The sequence below is a fragment of the Manis pentadactyla genome, chromosome 3 (genome assembly GCF_030020395.1).
Source record: "Manis pentadactyla isolate mManPen7 chromosome 3, mManPen7.hap1, whole genome shotgun sequence".
NCBI classification, from domain to species: domain Eukaryota; kingdom Metazoa; phylum Chordata; class Mammalia; order Pholidota; family Manidae; genus Manis; species Manis pentadactyla.
Window position 1 is genome coordinate 215,869,637 of NC_080021.1, and position 21,223 is coordinate 215,890,859.

A 21,223-nucleotide genomic window follows, 5' to 3' on the forward strand; every position below is an offset into this window, starting at 1 on the left:
GCCCCTTTCTCCTGGGCTGAGAAGACTTGATCACACATGGGGTGGGAAACAGCTGGGACTCCTCGGGCATCTTTCTCCTTTTTCTGGTCTCCAGCCTGGCAACCTCGGGGTAGCGGAACTTCTTAAAAGAAGGCTCAGAGCTCAAAGGTATGTGTCCTGAGAGAGAGCCGGGGCGGAAGATAACCGCCGGATGACCTACCTTGGAAATCCCGTGGCGTCACTTCCACCTTACTGTGTGGCCAGAGCAGTCAGGGGCTCAAGAGGAGGGCACAGAGACCACGTGATGTGTTTGTCAGGTTCCCCAGTGGATTCTGATGGAGAGCGGCGAAGTTCTGATGGAGCCTGTGGGACTGGAAGTTATGCTGTGGCCGTAGGTTGGGGACCCGCAGACCCACTGGCCATCCCACTGCTGGGGCTGCTGTTGTGAGGATCTCCCCCTGCTCTGGGGCCTTAGCAACTTCTTATGTCCTGCAGGTCCTGGCAAACGTGGCCTACATCATCATCGAGTCCACTGAGGAGGGGACGACTGAGTATGGCTTGTGGAAGGATTCTCTGTTTCTGGTTGACCTGCTGTGCTGTGGAGCCATCCTCTTCCCAGTGGTGTGGTGAGTACCCCGGGCAGAGAGGCGGCGTGTGCATCGTGCGTGTCCACCAAACGCGACAGCTGAACCAGCCATTTCCAAACTGGTCTGAATCACACGGGGCATCTGTTCAAGAAATAGAGCTTCCACAGACTCCAAGAAGGGGCTAGCAATTACCACAGGGAAGTGGGTGGGAGGGAGGGAGAAGGGGATCACGGGGCATTATGATTAGCACACAATGCAGGGGGGGCATGGGGAAGGCAGCATAGCCCAGAGAAGACAAGTAGTGACTCTAGCATCTTACTACGCTGATGGGCAGTGACTGCAATGGGGTGTGTCAGGGGGGGGTACTTGACAATATGGAGGAATGTAGTAACCGCAGTGTTGCTCGCGTGAAACCATTGTATATCAATGACACCTTAAAAAAGAAAGAAAGAAATAGAGCTTCCCGGGTCTCCAGGAGCAGGGCCGTAGGATTTGTGTCTTTTATCATGTTCCTCAGTGGATTCTGATGGAGCCAGTCTGGCACTTGTGGCTGGGCTTTTGGTATAGCTTAGACAATAGAGGAGTCTAGAAATGAGAGCTTAAAAGAGTAGCCCTATAAAATAGCATAAATTTGGAGGAAAGGAATTGAAGAAATCCTATAAATAGCCTTTTCTTACCAAGTTAGATGGAAAATGAGGAGCTACATTAACATAACACTGGTGATAGTTTTCAGCACAGAAACATTTCCGATACCTTCCAAATGTTTTTTCTTCAGTCCTGGAAACGGCAGACTTTAGATGCCTGTGTTGTGCTTTGTTTACATGTAAAGAAATGTTAGTGCCAAGTCAGTAGCTCACAAGAGAAAATACCCTCATTAAATCTCATGCAAAGTAGAGGAAATTCTTGGTTCAGTAGGAGTCCAGTAGCGGGGAAACGGCTGGCAGAACTGAACAGACCCTTACAGACGCTCTTGTTCGCGGCTCCTTGGAAGCGGTTGGCTTCTTTTGGAATAAAGTTTTAGACAATTAGAGTTACTCGTCTTCTGTTAGAGTGAGGTTTTCCACATGGCAGTGCCCCATGCAGTAAATTAATATTCTCTAGGATCCTGGGGTTTATCAGATCATTCAGTTACTCTGATTGTTTAGAACATGGTGCCAATAGGGTGTAATCCTCATTCCAGCCAATTAGATTCACTCTGAACTGTGTCCATCATACATCACACATGCCAGTTCAGCAGACAGCCACCAGCATAGAGGACAGAGTACAAATGAGTCTTTTTAATCTCTGCCACCTCCCCACATCCTGCCCAGATATGAGAGATTCAGGCATCTGGACAGGATGCCCAGCATTGCTGTCTTTAGATAGAAAGAGCACCATATTGTTAGGGAACAGGCTGCAAGACCTGACTCTCACATCTGTTCCTCAGCAGAATAAAAGAGACAGGGGGTTTGGTGAGCTGCAAGTGGTCACTTTCTGCCACTTGTTAATTACAGCACTAATGAGCAGACGTCAGGATTCTTCAAGGTAAATGCTCTGAAAATTGCTGTAGAATGAAAAACATTTAAGTATTAGGTGATTTAAGAAATGGTATTGATAATTTTTTTAGTAAGACCTTTGAGATTCAGCCAGCATTGGTTCACATGCTACTCCATTTCTTGCTGGGGTACAAAGTATGGTCAAATGAGGAGTGGGTGGCCCTTTGCAGACCCCATCCTGGGTCTGTCACACCCCTTCCTGCGTTCCCTGCACCACTGGATCTGCCTCTGCTGTTCTCACCCTTCAAGACACTCTTCCCGTGGTGCCTTTGAACTCTGTGTGGAACTCTAGTCGGTAGTTTCTTTAATAATGCTAATGTTCCCCTGTCTGAACAGTAATGATGGTAATTAGTTACCGGCACGGGGGGCGGGGGGAGACTCCTTGGAGGCCGGCACGTTTCAGCAAAGTTGTAAATCTCCAGTCACTGAAATACTGGAGTTTGTGTGAAGCCATGTGCTCACAGCTTCTTGACCTAGACTTTAGAAATCGACCTGTGACCTTCGTATGGGGTCCATTCTCTGCAGGTAGCACATTGGTGCTCTTGTCTGTGTAGTGTTGGGGGCGGATAGTTGTGGGAATGGGAGATAAGGTGGAAAGAGATTGGGAGTGTTAAGTGGTTGTCTTGGGTTTATCTTCTCACACCCAGGCTCCTGCCAAGCTTTTTCCGGCCATTAGAGGGCATCCTTAACTCTCAGACTTCAGCACCTTACACAGCAGAGTGTTAAAAGAGCACGCTGTTTAGGGAAAGCGTTCTAAAATTATCTGGTCCAACCCTTTCAGTTTATAATGGAGGAATTCAAGGCCCTAAGTTACTAGTGCTGGAAATAGGGATGAAGATTTATTTAACCTTTTGTTCTCCAAATGTTTATTTTTAGGTCAATCAGGCATTTACAAGAAGCATCAGCAACAGATGGAAAAGGCAAGTCCCCTTGTGCTCTTTTGCGCTGCTCAGCCTTCCCCAAAGCCACCCTTGGGGCACTGCCAGAGGAGGAGGAGGAGGTGGCAGGGAGGAAGGCCAGGCTCCATATGCTTTCCTGGGAGGCAGGCTGGGGGAGCCTGGGGCCTTTGTAGGAGTGGCCAGGCTTGTTCGGTGTAGGAGCAAGTGGTGAACTTGACGGAGACCAGTTGTATAAGGAGGCTTGGGGTGATGCTGCTTATTAAGATGATTCTTTTCATCTCTACTCGTGAGTGTGACTTTCACCTTCTCAAAACTGAGTCAGGAAGAAAGTGTCTTGGAAGGACCAGGTAACACTTCATTGTGAGAACAGGAGGTATTATGGATTGGGGATGGCTATGTGTAAAGCACTCTTCCTCCTGATTTAACACACTTTCAAAATAGACGTGTCAGTATTAATTTAAAATGATGCCAGAAAGAACCTTTAAAACTGATTTTTAAATTGTTGTGCCATTATAACTCTTTTGTATCTCCTTGATTTTCCAACATCCTCCTCAGAAAAGAAGAGACAAAGAAAATGTTTTGTATGTTTCCGGCTTATCTGAATAATGTCCACAACTATAAGCTGCCATAACATAAAGGGGGAGTTCAGACCTTGACAGGTCAAGGAACAGTGCTCTGTCGAAGGTTGGAGCTGCCTAGGATCCATGAAATCATACACCCAGTGCTGACAGTAATGTCCTATAAGGCAGGTCATTCATTCATCATTGAAAATAAAGTTTTGTTGCTGATCTGTATTCTAATTATAAAAGAATATGGATTCACTTTAGAAAATTTGGAAAACAGGTAGTAGGTACAAATGTATTTCATACTTGCTGTACAATTAATATCACATTGTTGCTTTAAATTGAATTAAACCTGACTTAAAAGCCTCACACCAGTGTCGGGCAAGATCCCGTGGTTTTCAGAGCACAGTATTCAGGGGTTTCCCAGTTTCAGCCTATGGTTGTTCCTGTTGTGATTCCTGCTGTCTGGGCCTGTGATTTAATGAGTTATAAGAAATACACATTTGGTCATTCATTCATATTTCCCAGGTATATTTGGTCTTCATCCACAGTTCCTGAAAACACTGCAGTCTTAAAGGTGAAACAGGTGTTTTGTCATGTTAATGAAAGACTTTTGGACCCCCACCTAAGGGCGAAGCCTGGAGCTTTTTGCTCTCGCTCTCTCTGCCTCCTCTGCCTGCTCTGCCTGGTTACATCCTGCTTCTTGTTCGGAGAGAGCGTCTGTGCTCGGGGAACCAGGCGCCTGCACGTGCCCCCGAGCCCGGCCCCCAGCTCCAGGAGGATAGAAGCTCCTGTATTTGGGACCATGCCCCATGTCTCTCTTCATCTGACTGTTAACTTGTATCCCTCACGGTATCCTTTCTTAAACTGGGAAATTTAAGTGTTTTTTTGAGTTCTGTGAGCTGCTCTAGCAAATTAATCGAACTTAACTGGGAGGTCGTGGGAGCCTCCAATCTGTAGCCGGTAGGTCAGAAGCACAGGTAACTGCCTGGGGCTTGAGACTGGTGTCTGGAATGGGGCGTAGAGGGCAGTCTTGTAGGACGCAGCCCTTAGCCTGGGACCCTGGTGCTGTCTCCAGGCAGATAGCGTCAGAATTGAGTTCTCGGATACCCTGCTTGTGTTCTAGAATTGCTTGGTGTAAGTACGTATGGGAAGACCCCCTCCCACGTATTTACACACATTGCAATCAGGTCCTTGGAATCCAATGGAGTTATACTACTATTACTGCTGTGTATAATATTGTTATTGTTATACACATACATAGGGAAAAAATACACCATTGCATTTGGTGTCGGAAGAGTGGGAGGTACAGGGCCCCTGTTAAGCTCTTGCTCTGGGCAGCCTGGTGTGTGAGTCTAGCCGAGGCTGGAGGCCCTGTCAGTGCTAAGAGTCCAATCTCCCAGAGCCCACCTGGCTTCTTGACCCCCTTGCAAAATGTGCCAGCTCGTTTTCTTTCGTCCTGGGAAATAGCTCTTTTTTGTTTTCTCCTCTTTTCCTTCAAAAACACTGGGTTCCCCTCTCCCTCTGGAATGCCCTCTTCTTAGTGCACTTATGCTGGGATGTTGTCTATGGAAATCACCTGCTTTTAGCCTGCAACATAGCATTCCTCTGAGCCGAGGAGCTGAGAGCCCCGCTGCCTTCTTGGCTTGGGGTAAAGGAAAGGTCCGAAAAATAAGACAGATCAGAATTTTAATAAAACACACTGCCACAAACAAAAATCCAGAGTAGAAAATAAAAACCTGTCTTCTGGGAATAATTGTTGTTTGGGGGTATTACTATCTTTTTTTCTTCTTCTATGCACATTATATAAAATGGCAGTTTATTATTTTTGTAACCTAATAAATAGGACTTTCTCTTGTTTTAGTATATTAAGATGAGACATTTTACTTTTTTGTCTTTATATACTTCAGTATATGCAGATCTGTTTTTCTAATTGGCTGAAGGTGTTTAAAAATCCCAAGGGCACTGTTTTCCCAGTTGATAAGTTTTTTCTGCACTTGTCGTGTTGGCCTGTTTTGAATTCCTCTGGGCCTTCCTCACCAACTCCCTTCTCCTTTCTGCGCCGTCCTAATCCCTCTGACTGCCTCTGCCCTGTCACCATGCTTTTGGAGGGATTCGACTGGGGAACTGTCAGTACCTACTTATTCCATGGAAGGCTGAGCGTTAGCTGAGGATCTCACTAAAGCATTCTGCCTGGGGTAGACAGCATGATAGGTGAAGCCCGAGGCGGGGTCATAATTATTCCCAGCATCTGCAGTAAATAGAAACTTCATGCACCAGGAATGCTTTTGTCATCTCCCGGGGCGCACGAAGCAGTTCCTCATTTTTCCACCAGGTGACAGCACGGGACCTCTTCAGCAGAGACTATAAAACAAGTCGGCCAGGCAAGCCAGGGCTCAGGATGGCACACTGAAAAAAGCACCCATTTCTCATCAGCAGATTCACAAACGCTTTGAAAAGGGGATCAGAGTAGATTAGAATGAGGGTGTCTTCTTGATTCATGTTCTTCCACTGGATTGATTTGGGCAGTGGGATGCTTTTGAGCTGATTGGCAGCATATGTCACTCTGCACTTGGAAAAATAGTTCTGATCGTACTTTTCCAGAGTTCCCACACTGCAGCCGCCTGCGGAGAGCTCTCAGAAGGGCAGTCTCTCCCCCACCTACACACACACACATACACACCTCCATGCTGGCGAGCCAGCCTCAGGTATGACTGTACAGTGGCTGTGCCCTGCTTGTCCACTCCAGGGCAGGAGCAAGCTCACTGCCAACCAGCCAGTGGCTCTGGGATATTGTGGCTGCCCCTCTGCCCCTTGATTCCCCCCTGTGTGCTCTAGCCCGTTCCTGGAGCCAGCGGGCAGAGTGAGGCCATGGGCAGTGATGTCTGCTGTTGGATTTGGAAGCAGTTTACTGGATGGAGCCTGACACTCTGGTTCCTTCTCTTAGGTTCATTTTTCCACTGACTTACTGCATGACCTTGACGGTGACTTGCACTTCAGGCTCCTAGTGTAAGTGCCTCCAGGCTGCCTAGTTGCAGGTGGGGGCAATGCTGTTGTGGTCGTACCCCCTGCAATTGGGGTTTAAGGTAGCTTTCAGAGCCTGTCTGGATTTTTTTTACTTCTTTGTCTCTGGATTCCTTTTAACTGAACCTGAGGGAAACATTAAGGATGAAGCTGCCCACTGTCCTTGGCCAATTCTTTGTCTCAGATTCTGTCACATGCTGTGGCTTCTCTCAGGTCCCCTGTTATTTAGAGTCACTGCTGCTCTGCATCCTGTGAGAGGAAGCTTAACTGAGTCGTGCTTGGTTCCACCGTGTGTCGCCTGGCAAGGTTTAATGACTGCTCCTACCCTTGAGCCTGTGACCTTGTTTCACTCTCCTTCTCCAGTGTCATTAGCTTAGAGGACTGGCTTATACACTGTACATTTAAATTAACAGTGTCTGCTTCTGATCATCTTTCTTTTTTTTTTCATCGTGTTTCTGAGGAAAATTCATCAGAAGGATTCTGAAGAATCTTATCTTTTATGTGAACCTCCAAAACATTTGAACAAATGGTGGTTGGTTTGTTGCAGAATACTGGAGGAATGCTTTGTCGTGAGCTGCTACCGTGTCCTGAGAGTAGACGTGTCCATGAGAAGTATTTGTCAGTAATGCAGTTCTCAAGAGGGGTCCTCAGGGTTGAAACTATTGTCTGAATAAGACATCAGTTTTTTTGCTGTTGACATTTGCACTGATGGTGCAGGAGCAGTGGTGGGTAAAATAGCTGGCTCCTTAGTAGGAATCGAGGTAGTGACTCCAAGCTCTACCAGGGCCATTGCATTCTTCATTGCCACTCATATGAAGAGGGTGGCCTCAATGAAGTAGTAAAAATTATTAATGTTATTGAATCTCAACCCTTGAATATGCATCTTCTGACATTCTGTGTGATGAAATAGGAAGAATGGGTACAGCACTTCCGCTGTGTGCCTGAGTGTGATGGCTGTCTTGAGGGAAAGCACATGTGCGGTTTGAGGTACAAACTGAGCTAGCTGCTCTTCTCTTGGGTCACCATCTTTATTTGACAGTATGAGAATGGTCCAACTACGGTTACTCAGACTTGGGTTTTTGGCAGATTTTTCTTGAAAATGAATGAAGGAAACATGTCACTTCAGGAAAAACTAAAGGTATTTTTTACCAATTAAATTGCCTATAATTTTCACTTGAAAACGTACATTTTAATTTAGGATAACATACATCCAGCACTGCAGGCTTGACGGCTTTCCAGTTCTTAAATAACTTCTAATGTGAGCAGCAGTGATATTAACAAATGTAACTTAAAAAATATATCTTATAATAAGAAGTTTCAGTATTCTAGATATCTGCATAACTCAGTGAAACAATATTTTCCTCCTGACCAATGCATGTTACACAGTCTTGCATGAATAAAAGGTCCATTCAAAGTACAAAATAGACCAGCGGATTTCAGTGACAGAGTGTGGAAGTTCATTGAAAGTTCAGGTTCCCTACCTCACTAATCTTTATGAAGTACCACTTGTCAAGTTTTAATGTAGAATCAAAGAAGACTATCAGTTCTATGAAAAGGCCTGCATCTGTAGAAGGCTGTATTTTCTTTCATATACTTTGACCAAAAACTCCTTCACAACAGATTGACTACAAGGAGCAAATAAAAGAATCCAGTTATATTCTATTAAGTCAGACATTAAAGAGACTCACAAAAATGGAAAACAGTTCCACTCTTCTCATGAAATTTTTTTGAGTTAGTCTCTCAGGCCATTTTTGCTTCCTTCTCTGATGCTTTTTATTGCTCATTTAAGGTAAGATTTTGCTTACAATGAGATGCACAGCCTTTAACTGTCTAATTTGATGACTTTTCACCACTCCTCGGTCCATTTTTAAATATATATTGAAAATGTATTTTGAAAAATGTATTTTGAACCATTTTTCACATGGTCCTTAACAGTTTGAAAAGCCAAGAACTTCATTCTCTGCATAGTTTATTCTTTCTTATCACAGGCTTCCCCATACTTTCCTATACTCCTGATACTCCTGATACCGTCTTTGTGAGATGGATTTGTAGGACGTCCTCTTAGTGAGGCCAGAGGACACCTCATCGCTCCTTGAATGGGCGCCTGCAGCCGCTGTGGTCCCGGGTCAGCATGTGGTCTGGTTTTCAGGCTGAGCTTGGCCGTAGATGGGGGACGCTGCCCTGGCCGCCACGCAGAGGCAGCTTGAGCCCAGAACTTGAGCCGGTCGTGGGAGCTAGGTTGGGAGAGGGAGTCAGAGCAAGCTCTCCTGCCGTCTAGGCTTCGTCATCCTCCTTATTTAGTGTTGGTGTTTGGCTCAAAATTCTTTCTGCAGCAGGTAAGCAGGAAGCAGGAGAGAAGGATGAGAGGTAGGTGGGGATATGTTTAAGCCTAGAGGCGTCCCTAGCTAGACCCAGGGAAGGATTGTTGGGGAATTTTTCACCCTTTAAGCATTTGTCATGGATCTTTGTGTCTGTGTGTCCCATGATTCATCCAGTATTAACTCGTGGATGGCTTGCTGGCAGCTACTGGGCACTGCCCGCATTTTGAGCCACGATTGCATGGCACTGATCTGTCCATGGGTCGCAAAGCCACGCATAGCCTTTCTCTTAGCACAGTGTAGGCGTTGAGAGCTTGGCCCTTGGGGAGAGGCGGACTTGAGTTTAAGTACTGGCTTCTCCTCTTACAAGCTGTGTGACCTTGGTAGCTTCCTAAACTTCTCCAGGCCTGAGCCCACCTGTGAGGCAGTGGGAGCCATGCCCCTTCCCTCGTAGGCTATTGAGAGGATTCTATGGCCAAAGCACGAGAGGTGCCCCTGTGCAGAGCTTGGCACATGGTTCTCCCTCGGTGGATGGTGACAACTGGTACTGTTTGTCACTGTGGTTCCAAGACCAGGGAAGCCCCTGGGGAGGGAGGGGGAGGTCTGTCTTCTTGCCAGCCTACCTAGTTCTTCCACTTCGGCTTAAAAGTGGAAAGGCGACAGTCTTGGAAAGGGGCGGCGATCCACCTACGGGGCCGTCTGCTCCTGCTGCTGGGTCAGAGTGCATGCTGACTGGTGAGCACTGGAGAAGGCTGGGCCCTCCCTGCCTCCAGAGCCGGAGTCCTGACCATTTCCTGAGAAGGGAGGGGGAGTCCTAGGGCAGGAGGTCTGCCATGGACGGGCCTCGCGAGCAGGTGCCGTGCTCTCCCTCCCTGCCCCATCTCTCTCCGCCCCATGCCCTGGGAGGTATTTCAAGATCCTTCTACCAGACCTCCTTCTACAAGAATAGAGGGCGGCCTGGACAGCCATACCAAGTAAAGCTCCCTGGGTGAGGCTGGTGCCCACCCGGTCAAGAACCGTTGCCATCAAGAAATTCTCCAAATGAGGAAACCGAAGCTCTGAGAAGGAAGAGGCAGGCCAGCCTCAGGCACACTGCGTCATGACGGGGCAGGGACTGGAATGCAGGTCTCCTGGCTCCTGGCCGAGCATTTTCCTCTCCCCACACTCATTCTTTTACCATATTTGCTGTTCCTTGTGGTGGGGTCAGAAATAGCCAGCCCAGACTTGGTGAGCCCGGACTCCCAGGGGAGCTCAGCCCTGCCGTGGTCCAGTGAGCGGCAAGCTGTCGGCATTCTCAGCTCCAGGGAAAGCTTTTCCAGAATAAAGCAAAGGGAGGCTTGGGATTCCAGGCTGCGACCTGCCGCATCCCTGCCCATTGCATGATGCAAGTGAGGCTTCACCCTCCTGGAGCCCACTAGTCCCCTGCTCAGCAGCCTGACTCATCAGTACATATGGCAGCGCTGCTTCCAGGAGAGCCCAGGGCTCTCCGGCAGGCCCCAGGTCACCACTTGTCCAGTTTTACTTACTGGGATCTGGATTCCTGCCAGGTGTGGCCGCCACTGTAACAGTATATGCCACATTTGGTATTCCATTAATACCGTATGATCCTGATACTATAACATCAGCCCCTCAGCAGGTGCTACTATGAGCCATTTGCTTTCCTTGAACTGTCCAGTTAATTCCCTCACTACCCCTAACAGTAGGTATTGTTAGTCTTGTTTTACAGATGACAAACACTGAGGCTCAGAGAGGTTAGGTGGCTTATGTGAAGTAACACAGCCAGGAAGCAGCAGAGTTGGGATTTGAACCCATGATGTTCAAATGTGTAGGGCCTGCACTGTTGCCTACTTCTGTTTCCTACTTAAATAAGTAAGCTTCCTCTGTACCTTCACTGCCTCAGCTGTGACTTGAACACCCAAGTGGGACCCAGGAGCCTGATCCTGTGAGCAACAGTCTTGTAAATATCTAGCATATGACTGGAAATTATGTCTGTCACAACTGGTGGTTTGGGAAACAGCTCTGTTTATCGTGGCTGTCTTCCTTAGAACCACAGTGGTTGCCAGGTCCATTGGTCTGTCCTAGCTCATGTCCTGCAATAGCATGGCATCAGTGCCTGAGCTGGCGTCCCTTCACGGGTGCCTGGACCTGGGTGCACAGCCTCTCCCTCAGTGTCTTGGTCAGCAGGGAGCAGAAGTGTTAGATGCAGGGCCTTCCACTCCCTCCCTCCCACATCAAGTGACCTGCAGAGCCTTAAGCCCTGTGCTGTCAGTCACCCTCCCCCCACCCCACCACCAGTTTCCTTTGCTGTGACAGGGGACCGTGAAATGTCCCTGGAAGAATTCTCTCTGGTCCTCAGCTTTGTTGCCTTGGCCCGCCCATCTCCCCAGCCAACCACCAAGGTGGGCTCACTGGCCCGTCCACTGCTCTGCACAGGTGGAGGAGTGCGCCCCTGCCTTGTAGAGGGGCCTCCACAAATGCAGTGACCTCGACTGAGCTCCTGTTCTTGGCACTCTGCATCCTTTTTCCAGAGACAGTGTTCCAAAATGTAGGTGTGGGCAAGGCACCAACCAAGAAGGACAGCTGTGGTCTCCTGTGTCTGCTGTCAACTTTACTGTCAGCCCTGCCCGTCCCCTAGGCTCTCTGCAGTCTGGCTGCATGTGTGACGCTGTGTCACTGCTGAGCCTTTGTACCTGTTCTTCCTGAGCACCTGCCCCACTTGGCATCTCCACTCTTGCCCCTCCTGACCCACATCAGGCCTCTGCTTAGACAGCACCTCCTTTGGGAATCCTTTCTGTCACCCTTGTCCCCGCCCTGCTTCCGTCTCAGAGAGAGCCCTTCCTTGGTTGTGGCCATGGCAGCCATGCATATGGTGCATATCCAGACATGAAGGCTTGAAATCCGGTAACAAAAATACGGCACTTCTCTCATTTGTCAGGATTTATTTCAGCAAGCAAAAATCAGAAGAGACTTCTGAAGCACTTTTATCATTGAGGTGGTCTAAACTGTCAGTGCTGTTCTTTCTCAGTTATTCAGAGAATTGAGTGTTCACATTCAAGATCTATCTCGCCTTTTTGGGAGGGCCGCCGTTCCCGTAGGGCGGCGGTTTTGTGGGGCAGGGTGCAGCATGAGTGGCCGTTTGATTGCCCACAGCCAGCGTGAGCAGGAGATGCACACACAAAAAGGTCCTGGTACACGCAGATGAGTGAACCTTTAAACCTCAGTAACTTAGATATCTGATAGTATTATTATCTGAAACTTAGGTAGTCTCGGTTTTAATACCTTGTCTTCCGTGAAGTCTCTCCCATCCCATCAGAAAGAGCACCTGCTCATGTCACTGCTTGTACACCTGTACTCTGGGCACACTTAGCGCTCAGGGAACTTATAGTTCCTGGTCCAGTGCCTTTCCCTGCGGGACGGCAGCCACCCTCAGGGCAAAGGCCACAGCTGCCATGGTCACTGCTACATCGCAGGGCCTGGCCCAGAGACAGACTTGGAAAAACTGGATGACGTGATTTAAAAAATAACAAGACTGCCTTTGAGGTCATTGGGTAAGAAAGCCTTTGCTGATCTGCCGCTTTAACTTTGCTTCTTCAGATGTCACATGTGTGCATGAGTGCACTGCAGCTCTAGATGGGGGTGCTACAGCCTCCTGATTTGAGGAGTCAGAATTTCCCGGAAATATTTCCTGGTTTCCCCTCATGGTTTTTCAGAGAACGTTCTTGCAGAACTGTTAGTTGCTGATCACCTAGAAGATTAATTTAGGAATCCAGGAATGTCTTTTGGAATCTTAAAGTTGATTGCTCCCCACTAATCATGAGCCAGAGGAGGGAGAGAGGAAATTTTGAACCTTCACCACCCATGGTCCCATTCTTAAATGAAACCAATTGAATGCTCTTAAGCAAAATTAATTTGCCTTCTGCCGGAAGGTTTATGATGAATGAAAGGCTTGCTAATCGGTGAGGGAGCCAGGCTACCCTCTGTGGTCATCAATATTTCATGGCCATAGGCAGTGGCAGGAAGCTTGCTGTCCTGGCTCTCTGACCTTGAACGATCATGAAGGTAGGACAAAGCCAGGGCAGTCATATTTAAAGGGCTTGTTACAAGGCACTTAGTGAAAACCTAAGTGAAATTTGTAAGATGTGCCCCTGGGTTAATTGAATTTACACCCTGAGCTAGTGGGAGGCTCCCCCAGATGGGTGTGACCCACCTGAGACTGGTACTAGTTGGGGGTGAAGGGCTGCAGCTCTGTCTGTTTTAATAGTGACTTTTAGGGAGCAGAGGAGTTGTGATCTGTAGTGTCTGTTGATTTCTGTGGTGTCTATATATGCCCAGAATGGCCAGTTTAAAGCTGCTGAACTTGGAGGTGGGTGCTACACAGGTTTGTGGGTGCAAGCCACGGCAGCACCCCACTGGGCTGGGAACCCAGCCTGCTGCCTCCACAGCTCCCCGGTTCTTCCTGGTGACTGGGGGAGATCCTGCCAAGCAGTTTCATTTCCAGAAATATAGATGTGCCCCTGGGTACTGCTCGTCTGCAGCAGACTTGGCCTCTTGACAGAGGGTGCCTGAATGGGACTTGCTGTAAAACTGAGAAAAAAAGTTAATGAGGCTTTCATTTTGTTCTTTCTCCCTAGCTGCCATTAACTTAGCAAAGCTGAAACTTTTCAGACATTATTACGTCTTGGTGAGTAAAAAAAAAAAAATCCTGTATCTATAAAGAAGATCAAGGAGCCGAACAAATGAACTCCCAAAGAATTGGTGAGAGCACGGAATGTGCTGCCTGGAGCTGTGGGTTTCAGTTACCAAAACCAAGTTGTGCCTTTTGCTGTGCAAAATTCAGTAGCGGAGTGACTTCTTTTTTAATTTTAGTATGAAATTTGGCTTTAAATACTCAGAAAAGTAGTACCTACTTCATATTTTTTGACCTGCGGGGATTATAGAGTCCCAGGCCACGCCCGTGTGACCCTGATCTTTAACACCCTCCCCCCTGTCTCCCCACAACTGCTGTGAACAGGTCCCTGGTTCAGTCTCTGGATTCTCTCCTGGGCGAGTGCCATACAGAGCTGCTCCTCTGACTTGCTTTTTTATTCATTTACAAAAATGGGATCGCACCTAAAAACCAGACTAACAGACACAAAAAGTCCATATAAGTAAACAGCAAGGCAGGACTTGCTGTAATTTATTAGGATAATAATTTCTTAGAATATGTAAGGACCAAGTCTTGTAGAGTTTGGTTCCTGACTCTTTTATGCGTGGCCTTCTGTGGTCTTGACATTGACTTTCACTTTAAACAGTCCTTTCCTGCAAGCCTGGCCAGGCCACCCTGCGCGTGGTCCCAGTTAGCAGATCGCGCTCAAGGGGCCATCATATTGAATCCTTGTCACATCCACCCTTACTAGTGTTTTGGTACTGCCACTGAGTGTGGACCTCGAATGTTTACAGCATCTGCTGAAGAAACTTAAAGTCAGCATAAAAAATACTACCCTTTGGGGAATGAAATCATTGGGTTAGTTATGTGGCTAGGATGAGGAAAGGGTTACTCAGGAGTTAGAGCAGTTAGACCGAAGTGTTTTGACCTCCCTGTGTTGTGTGGTCACCTAGAGATAAATCCTTTCAAGTCTGCTAGGATAGCCATCTCTTTGCTATACTTACCATTAGCACTGCAAGTGTCAGATGATTTTCTTCAGTCAATCCTGTTTTCTCTTTCATAGTTATTTGCAAAAGCAAATTGTGCGAAGAAAATGGTGCATAATTTCTGTGTGGATTTTCTTACCTCTTTCCTCTTCATACAGATCGTATGTTACATATACTTCACCAGGATCATTGCATTTCTCCTCAAACTTGCTGTTCCATTCCAGTGGAAGTGGCTCTACCAGGTAAGCCGCTCACGGAACAGCATGGGAGAATGTAGATCTGAGAATAAAGTCTTGGGGTGTAACTTAAGGTTGTTACCGATTTATCTGGCGGTGGCCACTAAGACCTTCTGTCTCTTTTGTCTACACTTAAGATTATTCCTGTGTTGAGGAGAGCTGCTGGATTGCATGAGAAACCTGGAAGTAATGGCATTATTGATTGTAGTTTTCAATTTTAAAAGTCTTTGAAGAGAAAAGCCTCAGGCAGAGAAATATTTGCCCTATATAATTAAAATCTAGATGAGACCTGGTCTTTCCTTCTGTTACAGGGCTTAGAATAGCTTAGAATCCAGACCTCCCTTTTTTGAAGCCCACTACTATTATTTCAATAGTAATGTGTCCTTGCAGTGCACTAGACTTAGTTTAACTACTAGGGTAAACTGTCAGATGATCTAGAGACTTTTTTTTTTTTTAAGCACTCGCTTGGGGCTTTGGCATTATAGGAAATGTGGGTATATAATGAGCTCTTGAAAGATGAGTAAAGAGGCTGGTTAAAGCCTGGAGTCTTAAATGTCATCTCTGGGCAGAATGCTCCTAGTGAGGCTTCAGCAAATTTTCTAAGGAAAAGCCTCCCTCGCTGTCTCAGCAGACATTTGTGTGAGTGATGGGAAAGGGGTGGGTGTCGGGCTTTATCAGTCTGTTTAGTTCCACTGCTTTCTGAAAAACAGTGTTGCTAATCCCTTTATTTTGGGGTGGGCCTTAAATTTGCAGCTCCTGGACGAAATGGCCACGCTGGTTTTCTTTGTTCTAACGGGGTATAAATTCCGCCCAGCGTCAGATAACCCCTACCTACAACTTTCTCAGGAAGATGACGACTTGGAGATGGAATCTGTGTAAGCAGTCGCCTTTTCCTCTCTGCCTTTGCCCCTTTGCCTAACTGAAAGCAGCACGGTGTGAACTGGGGTCTCTGTACTCCGCATTTTGTTCCTCCAGAGGTGGTACCTCTATTTTTAGCAGAAGAAAATGGACATTCAAGCCATGGGCTGCTTTACTCAGTTTGAAATACAGCATCTGCCGAACGTCACTCAATCTTTTCAGAGAAAGTAGAACTTGCCACCCTAGTGAGTCATTGGAGCCTGCTTCTGGTAACTCAGTGGCAGGAACCTGGGGGTATCCTTGGCCTGTAACACTGTGGAACACGGGCGACCCCACCTCCTGGCAGTCCCCTGCCATTGGGAGCTTCCGCTGAAAAATAATCACCCGAGTCATCTGTAAGTCTGCTGATTATCCTCAAATGTCACTTATCATCACGTAACTGGCTTTTCACGGCATAGTGACTTGCCGTGTATCTGAGCATTCAGATGGGCTTCTCTGAATCATAGGGTAAGTGACTCTAGGGTCTCTGTTTTCTGCGGAAGGGCAGTCATTTTCTAGAAGAGTGAATAGTGATTAAGCTTATTTACTTGGTGACCGGTAAACTATGATGGGGCAGGTCAGTTGTGTTTGATGATTGGCCCAAGGCTGAGGATCCCCCTTCTTGTTCCACTTGTTCCCAGGTGTGCTGCCTCCAGCGCAGGCAGCCTTTGACTCTTCCTAGTTCAGAGGCCAAGGCCTGGCCCACACTGGGCTCTCCTGGGCTGCCGGGCAGGTCGGCAGCATGGGACAGCTCTTTGTGCTCAGCTCCATTATGGAAATAATACACGGGAGGCAGGGCCTGCTGAAGGGCCCCAAACAACTCTCCCTGTGCAGAGGAAGAAAGTGCCCTTTGATAGCTGGTGGAGGGGAGAGCGGGAGAACCAGCAGATGTGCCTTTTCTAGAAGTAGCAGAATCTGAGCAAGGGACTATTGCTTGAGGTGGCACAAAGGAGAGTCCATCTGGTAAGCAGCAGCGCCAGGAAGTGAGCTCAGACACGGTGTCTGTGCAGTGCCCTGCTGGGCAGCCTCTAGCTTGTTCTCCCGTGGTTTACGGCGGGATTTCTCTGGATGGGCAGCTCGGAACAGAATGGCCGGGTCAGAGCACCTTCCACTGTACAGAATCTCACTCCCAGCGGCTGTGTCAGGCGGCTGCACAACAGCGGTGCAGGAGCTCCCCTTCCCCGTGTCCTTGCCATCAGCCATTGCATCCAGAAGCATGAATGCAGTGTGAACGTATTTTTGTCTCACTGCAAAATTTTTTAATACTTTGTTTTTCGTTTCTCTCTGGCAGTTATTTGAGGATAGTAGTAACCATATTAGCAAGAGGGTCTGTATGTGTTAAAATCAGGGGTGGGGGTGTGGAGCAGGTGGGTGTAGACGGACAGACCACCAGTCTGTCTAGTGGAGACTAGAGAGTGTGTGTTCTTTGTTCTGTCAAGATTTGGGCAAGCCTGGAATGCTGAGTCAGGAGTTAGCCTTTGGTTGCCTCAGTTTACACTCCTGTTACAAGGGGACGGGTTCACCATCTTTGCAGCGGCTGGTGTTACATGGGCTGCACCCATGGGTAGCAGTGAAGTGGGCTTCTCTTCAGTGGCTAGAGCAAGAGTCAAACTAAATGAAGGTTTTATTCAGGGTGGTGGTGTTTCCAGTGAGCACCAGCCCAGTTTAGCCTGTGGAAAAGAAGTTCAGGAGCTGTCTGAGGCCAGATGCTTGAGTCAGCAGAGAGATTGTTCTGAGGTTTCTCTTTGGCTAAGAACCCTACTGTTGAGAAAGTTCGTTGAATTTACAAGATGTGACAGCAGAACAGGCCTGAGGTGGAGGCTTCAGGTGTCAACCTGACATCCTGCGGGTGAGTGTGACAGCTACCTGGAGCTTCTTGGGGGCGCCTCTGCGCCCTGGGCTCTCCCTCCTCTACTCGGAGGTGCTTTTCCTCGATGGCACCTCCTGATCCTCCAGAAATAACCCAGCCAGAGGTGGGCAGAGCCCTTGCCTATGTTTTCTAGAAGGCCATGAACCTGTCATCCACACTGGAGGGTGTTCCTTGAAGAGGGAGCTAGGTCTGATGTCTGCCACAGAACAAAGCACCTCCTTATGCCTCCCACACCCCAAAACAAATCCACCTTCTCGCTGTCGTTTTCTCCATTGGGAGCACACGGACTCTGACCTGGGCCCCTCACTGACCCGATGGGCTGAGAAGCTGGGTGCTCCCGCATCCACCTGTTCTCATCTCCTTTATCTGAAGCTGCGCTGTGGGAGTGCAGCGCGCGTGGGAAGCAAGTCCGGCCCAGGCCTGCACATAGTCCACAGCGCCACCATCCCTAGCAGGCCTAATACGGCTTCTGTGTGTGAGCCTGCCCCTCTCGCTCTTTTTCTCCATTTCTTTCAACAACTCTCTGGGCGTAAGCTCATAGAGACTTAGCAATTTGGGTAACAATTTTTTGTGAAAAATTCAAGGTAAAAGGTATTGGGTGTAATTTCAATTACAGACTTGGCAGCCGCCCATGTGCCATGTATGCCCTCAGTGATCTGAGCTGTTTTCTGTCATCTTGAGAAGCAAGTGTGGGAGGAGCGTTTGGTGTGGGTCCCAGGCCCAGGCAGTGTCTCTCTGGGGTTCCCATTCCAGAAGGTTGGCCTCCAGGTTGCCCTAGCCTTTCACTGCTTCCCGCAGTCCTTCAGAGGCAGGCAGCAGCAGTGGGGGCAGGGCAGTCAGAGGCTAGTAGAGTTGTCTGGTAAGCAGGCCTCTCCACATTGCAAGTCCAGAAAACAGGTTTTAGTTTGGTGATAATTTTATGGTTAGTTTGGCTACAGAAACAGTGTGTCTGTGGGCCACTTAAGCCCAAACCGTATTTGACCAGTCTGCTGTGACGGAAGGAGCAGTAGGTGCCTGGAGACCCCCTACCCATCCTATCTGTGCTCATTAGGCCCTTTTGGTTGCAAGCATGGGTACTTGGGGCTCTGCAAGGACAAGAGGAGCCACCATGTAGACATAGAAAGGAGGTTGGGGGCAACTCTGGGTCCATGTGCACTCTCCTCTGTTAGCACTCCCTGCTCCTTCCCTTGGGCCTCACCCTGCCCCACTTCCTGTGTCCTGTGCTGGTTCCACAGGGGTGCACCTGCTGGGCTCAGCGCTCTTGCCCTTTGCCTCATTACAAGATGTGACAGCAGAACAGGCCTGGCCTGGAGCTGTTGGCCCTTGAGGCTAGTGCCCTCCTGAAGTCAGGCCAGCTTGGCTCAAAAAAGTGCTTCCCTGAGAAGACACTGGGGCAGGACAGCTTCTGGAAATGGGCACTGGGCTTGGCAGCCAGAGAGGCCAGCCTGGCCAGGGCACTCAGGCTGTTTGTGCCTTGCTGTGAATGGCTCTGTGGCAGCGTGGAGCTCTGGCCAGTGCAGAAGCCCTGCCTCAGAGCTCGCAGTCTGCAGCAGAGCAGTGTCGCAGCGTGTAGACAGTGCTGCATGGACGTGCCTGTAGCCAAGAGGAAGGGGCCCCGGCTCGGGCGAGAAGGAGCCAGTCAGGCAGGGAAGGAATGAGCAGAGGCAAAGGGGCCGGCTGCGCTCTCTGGACCTCACCCTCCGTGTCTGGACGTGAGGGGCGGTGGCCTGCAGCCCCAGAGGTTGGGTTTAGACTGAAACTCACTGCTGCGTGTCACCCAACTTGAGCTTGGGGACACCTTCCCGTGCTGCATGTCGGGCCTTGGAGAGCCATTGCTATGGGGCAGAGTGCTGGCCAGGAGGTGGCTCTTTGGCTGTTGTCCCCTTTAAGTGTCTGCACTGAAAAGTAGGACATGCAGGGAGGTACATGCGAAGCTGCGAAGCCCCACCTCTTCCTGTCCCTGCCTGGGACGCTGTGGGGTGTCCGCCTAATCTAGTCCACCCAGAAACTGCCCCTCTCCCCGGACTCTGGGTTGGCTGCGAGAAGCATCGCTAGCACCAGGCAGCGGGGCTGGCCAGGCTCCCCTGCAGCCCTTGGGCGTCGGGCGTCCTTTTTGCTTCCTGGGGTTGCTGGGGAGACAGGATGCACTGGCCCCAAGCATCCCCGCCATGGTGCCTTGGTCTGCCTCCGCTCACTTCAGCAGCTGCCTGTCCCAACTTCGCTGGAAGTACAGCTGACCCAGGAGTCTGGGGTCTCCTCTTGGAGGAAAGTCCCAGCTCAGGAGGGCTGGGTGGCTCCAGGCTTGGTCACAGCAGCAACGAGTGGTGCAAGCAAGGAAGAGCAGGGAGGATTCTCCTTTCCTTTGTCCACAAAATCACTTACTTGCCATTAGGGCCAGCTAAGGCTTTCAGTGCATCATGTATAGGGCCACTGAGTTAACATTTGTAGGTAAAAGCATTTGGTAGTTGCGGTGGGGGGAGTAGTAGGTAGGGTCCTTGCAGAGAGTCTACTGAATTGATTGATTGAGCCTATTTTACTGATAAGAGATTCCTGTTGGTCCATGAGGGGCAACATTGGTGCCTCCCTGTTTCCTAGAGGGCCTAGGGAGATGCTGGGCTGGGTGTGTTTAATTAGACTCTGTTTTTCAGAGCAGTTTTAGGTTCGCAGCAAAATTGAATAAAAGGTGTAGAGATTTCCCACCAACCTCCTCTCCCCCTCATGCACAGTCTCCTCCATTATCAACATTCCCCAGAAGGGACATTGGTTACACTTGATGAGCCTTCCCTGGCACACTGTTGTCACCCAGAGTCCATAGGTTCCACGGGGCTCACTCTTGGTGTTGTACAATCTGTGAACAAAAGTGTAATGACATGTATCTACCATTACAGAATCATACAGAGTATATTCCCTGCCCTAAAAATCCTCTGTGCGCCCTACCAGGCGGAGCTCAGTATCTCTGCTCGGGTCTCCTGCAGCAGAGCTGCCAGTTCCTTCAGACTTCAGAGGTCCTTAGACTCTGTCCTGCTCACATTTTGTTAGGCAGGAGGTTGTCTTCTCATAAAGCCACCTTCTTGAGAGCTGCTGAATTCGCTCTGTGCAGTGCTCAGCCTCAGGCCCTCCGAGGCCAGCGTCGTTCCGCTTTTGATCCTCACGTTCAGTGAAGGGTTCCGTGGCCCCAAGAGAGAATAAGGCCTCTGCCCTGGGGACGCAGAGTGGAGGCAGGCCATGTGCCCTGACGGCTGCGTAGCCCGGGCCTGGCCTGCTGAGGGCAGAGCCTGGATTTGCAGGAGGCAGCTGGTCCTCTCACTAACGGTCGGAGAGTCTTTGGGCCCGGAAGCTTCCTCCAAATCAGTGGAGAAATGATCCACTGTGGCTAGTCAGTATGAGTGGCTACAGCTGATGAGCTATGATACAGATGTGATCTCATACTCCCAACCAGCATGAATGTGCAGCATAAAAATGTGTGGCAGTCATGACAAAAAGAGAGATTGGTGTTGATTGTGTAACAGCAGATATGTATTGATGCGGCACATTGGAGAATCATTTTTCCCTCATGACAGTTCTGGGAAGTGGGAATTATTTATTATACTCACGTACAGAGCAGTCAGATGGCTTGGCCAAGGTTACACAGCTACTGGGCAGCTGGTCAGGAGTCAAACCCAGGTCTGATTCCAGAGGCTGCAC

At 48.9% G+C, this 21,223-nt stretch overlaps 1 protein-coding gene across 1 annotated transcript in view; it reads left to right on the top strand.

Annotated features, from left to right (window-relative positions):
- The window catches only part of GPR107 (G protein-coupled receptor 107), a 72,841-nt gene that overhangs the window by 47,049 nt on the left and 4,569 nt on the right, over positions 1-21,223 (top strand). The window contains exons 13-17 of the mRNA XM_036913612.2: positions 475-605; positions 2,978-3,021; positions 13,537-13,586; positions 14,695-14,778; positions 15,526-15,647. Of these exons, the coding sequence (XP_036769507.1) occupies positions 475-605; positions 2,978-3,021; positions 13,537-13,586; positions 14,695-14,778; positions 15,526-15,647 (431 nt within the window). The remainder of the gene's footprint in view (positions 1-474; positions 606-2,977; positions 3,022-13,536; positions 13,587-14,694; positions 14,779-15,525; positions 15,648-21,223) is intronic.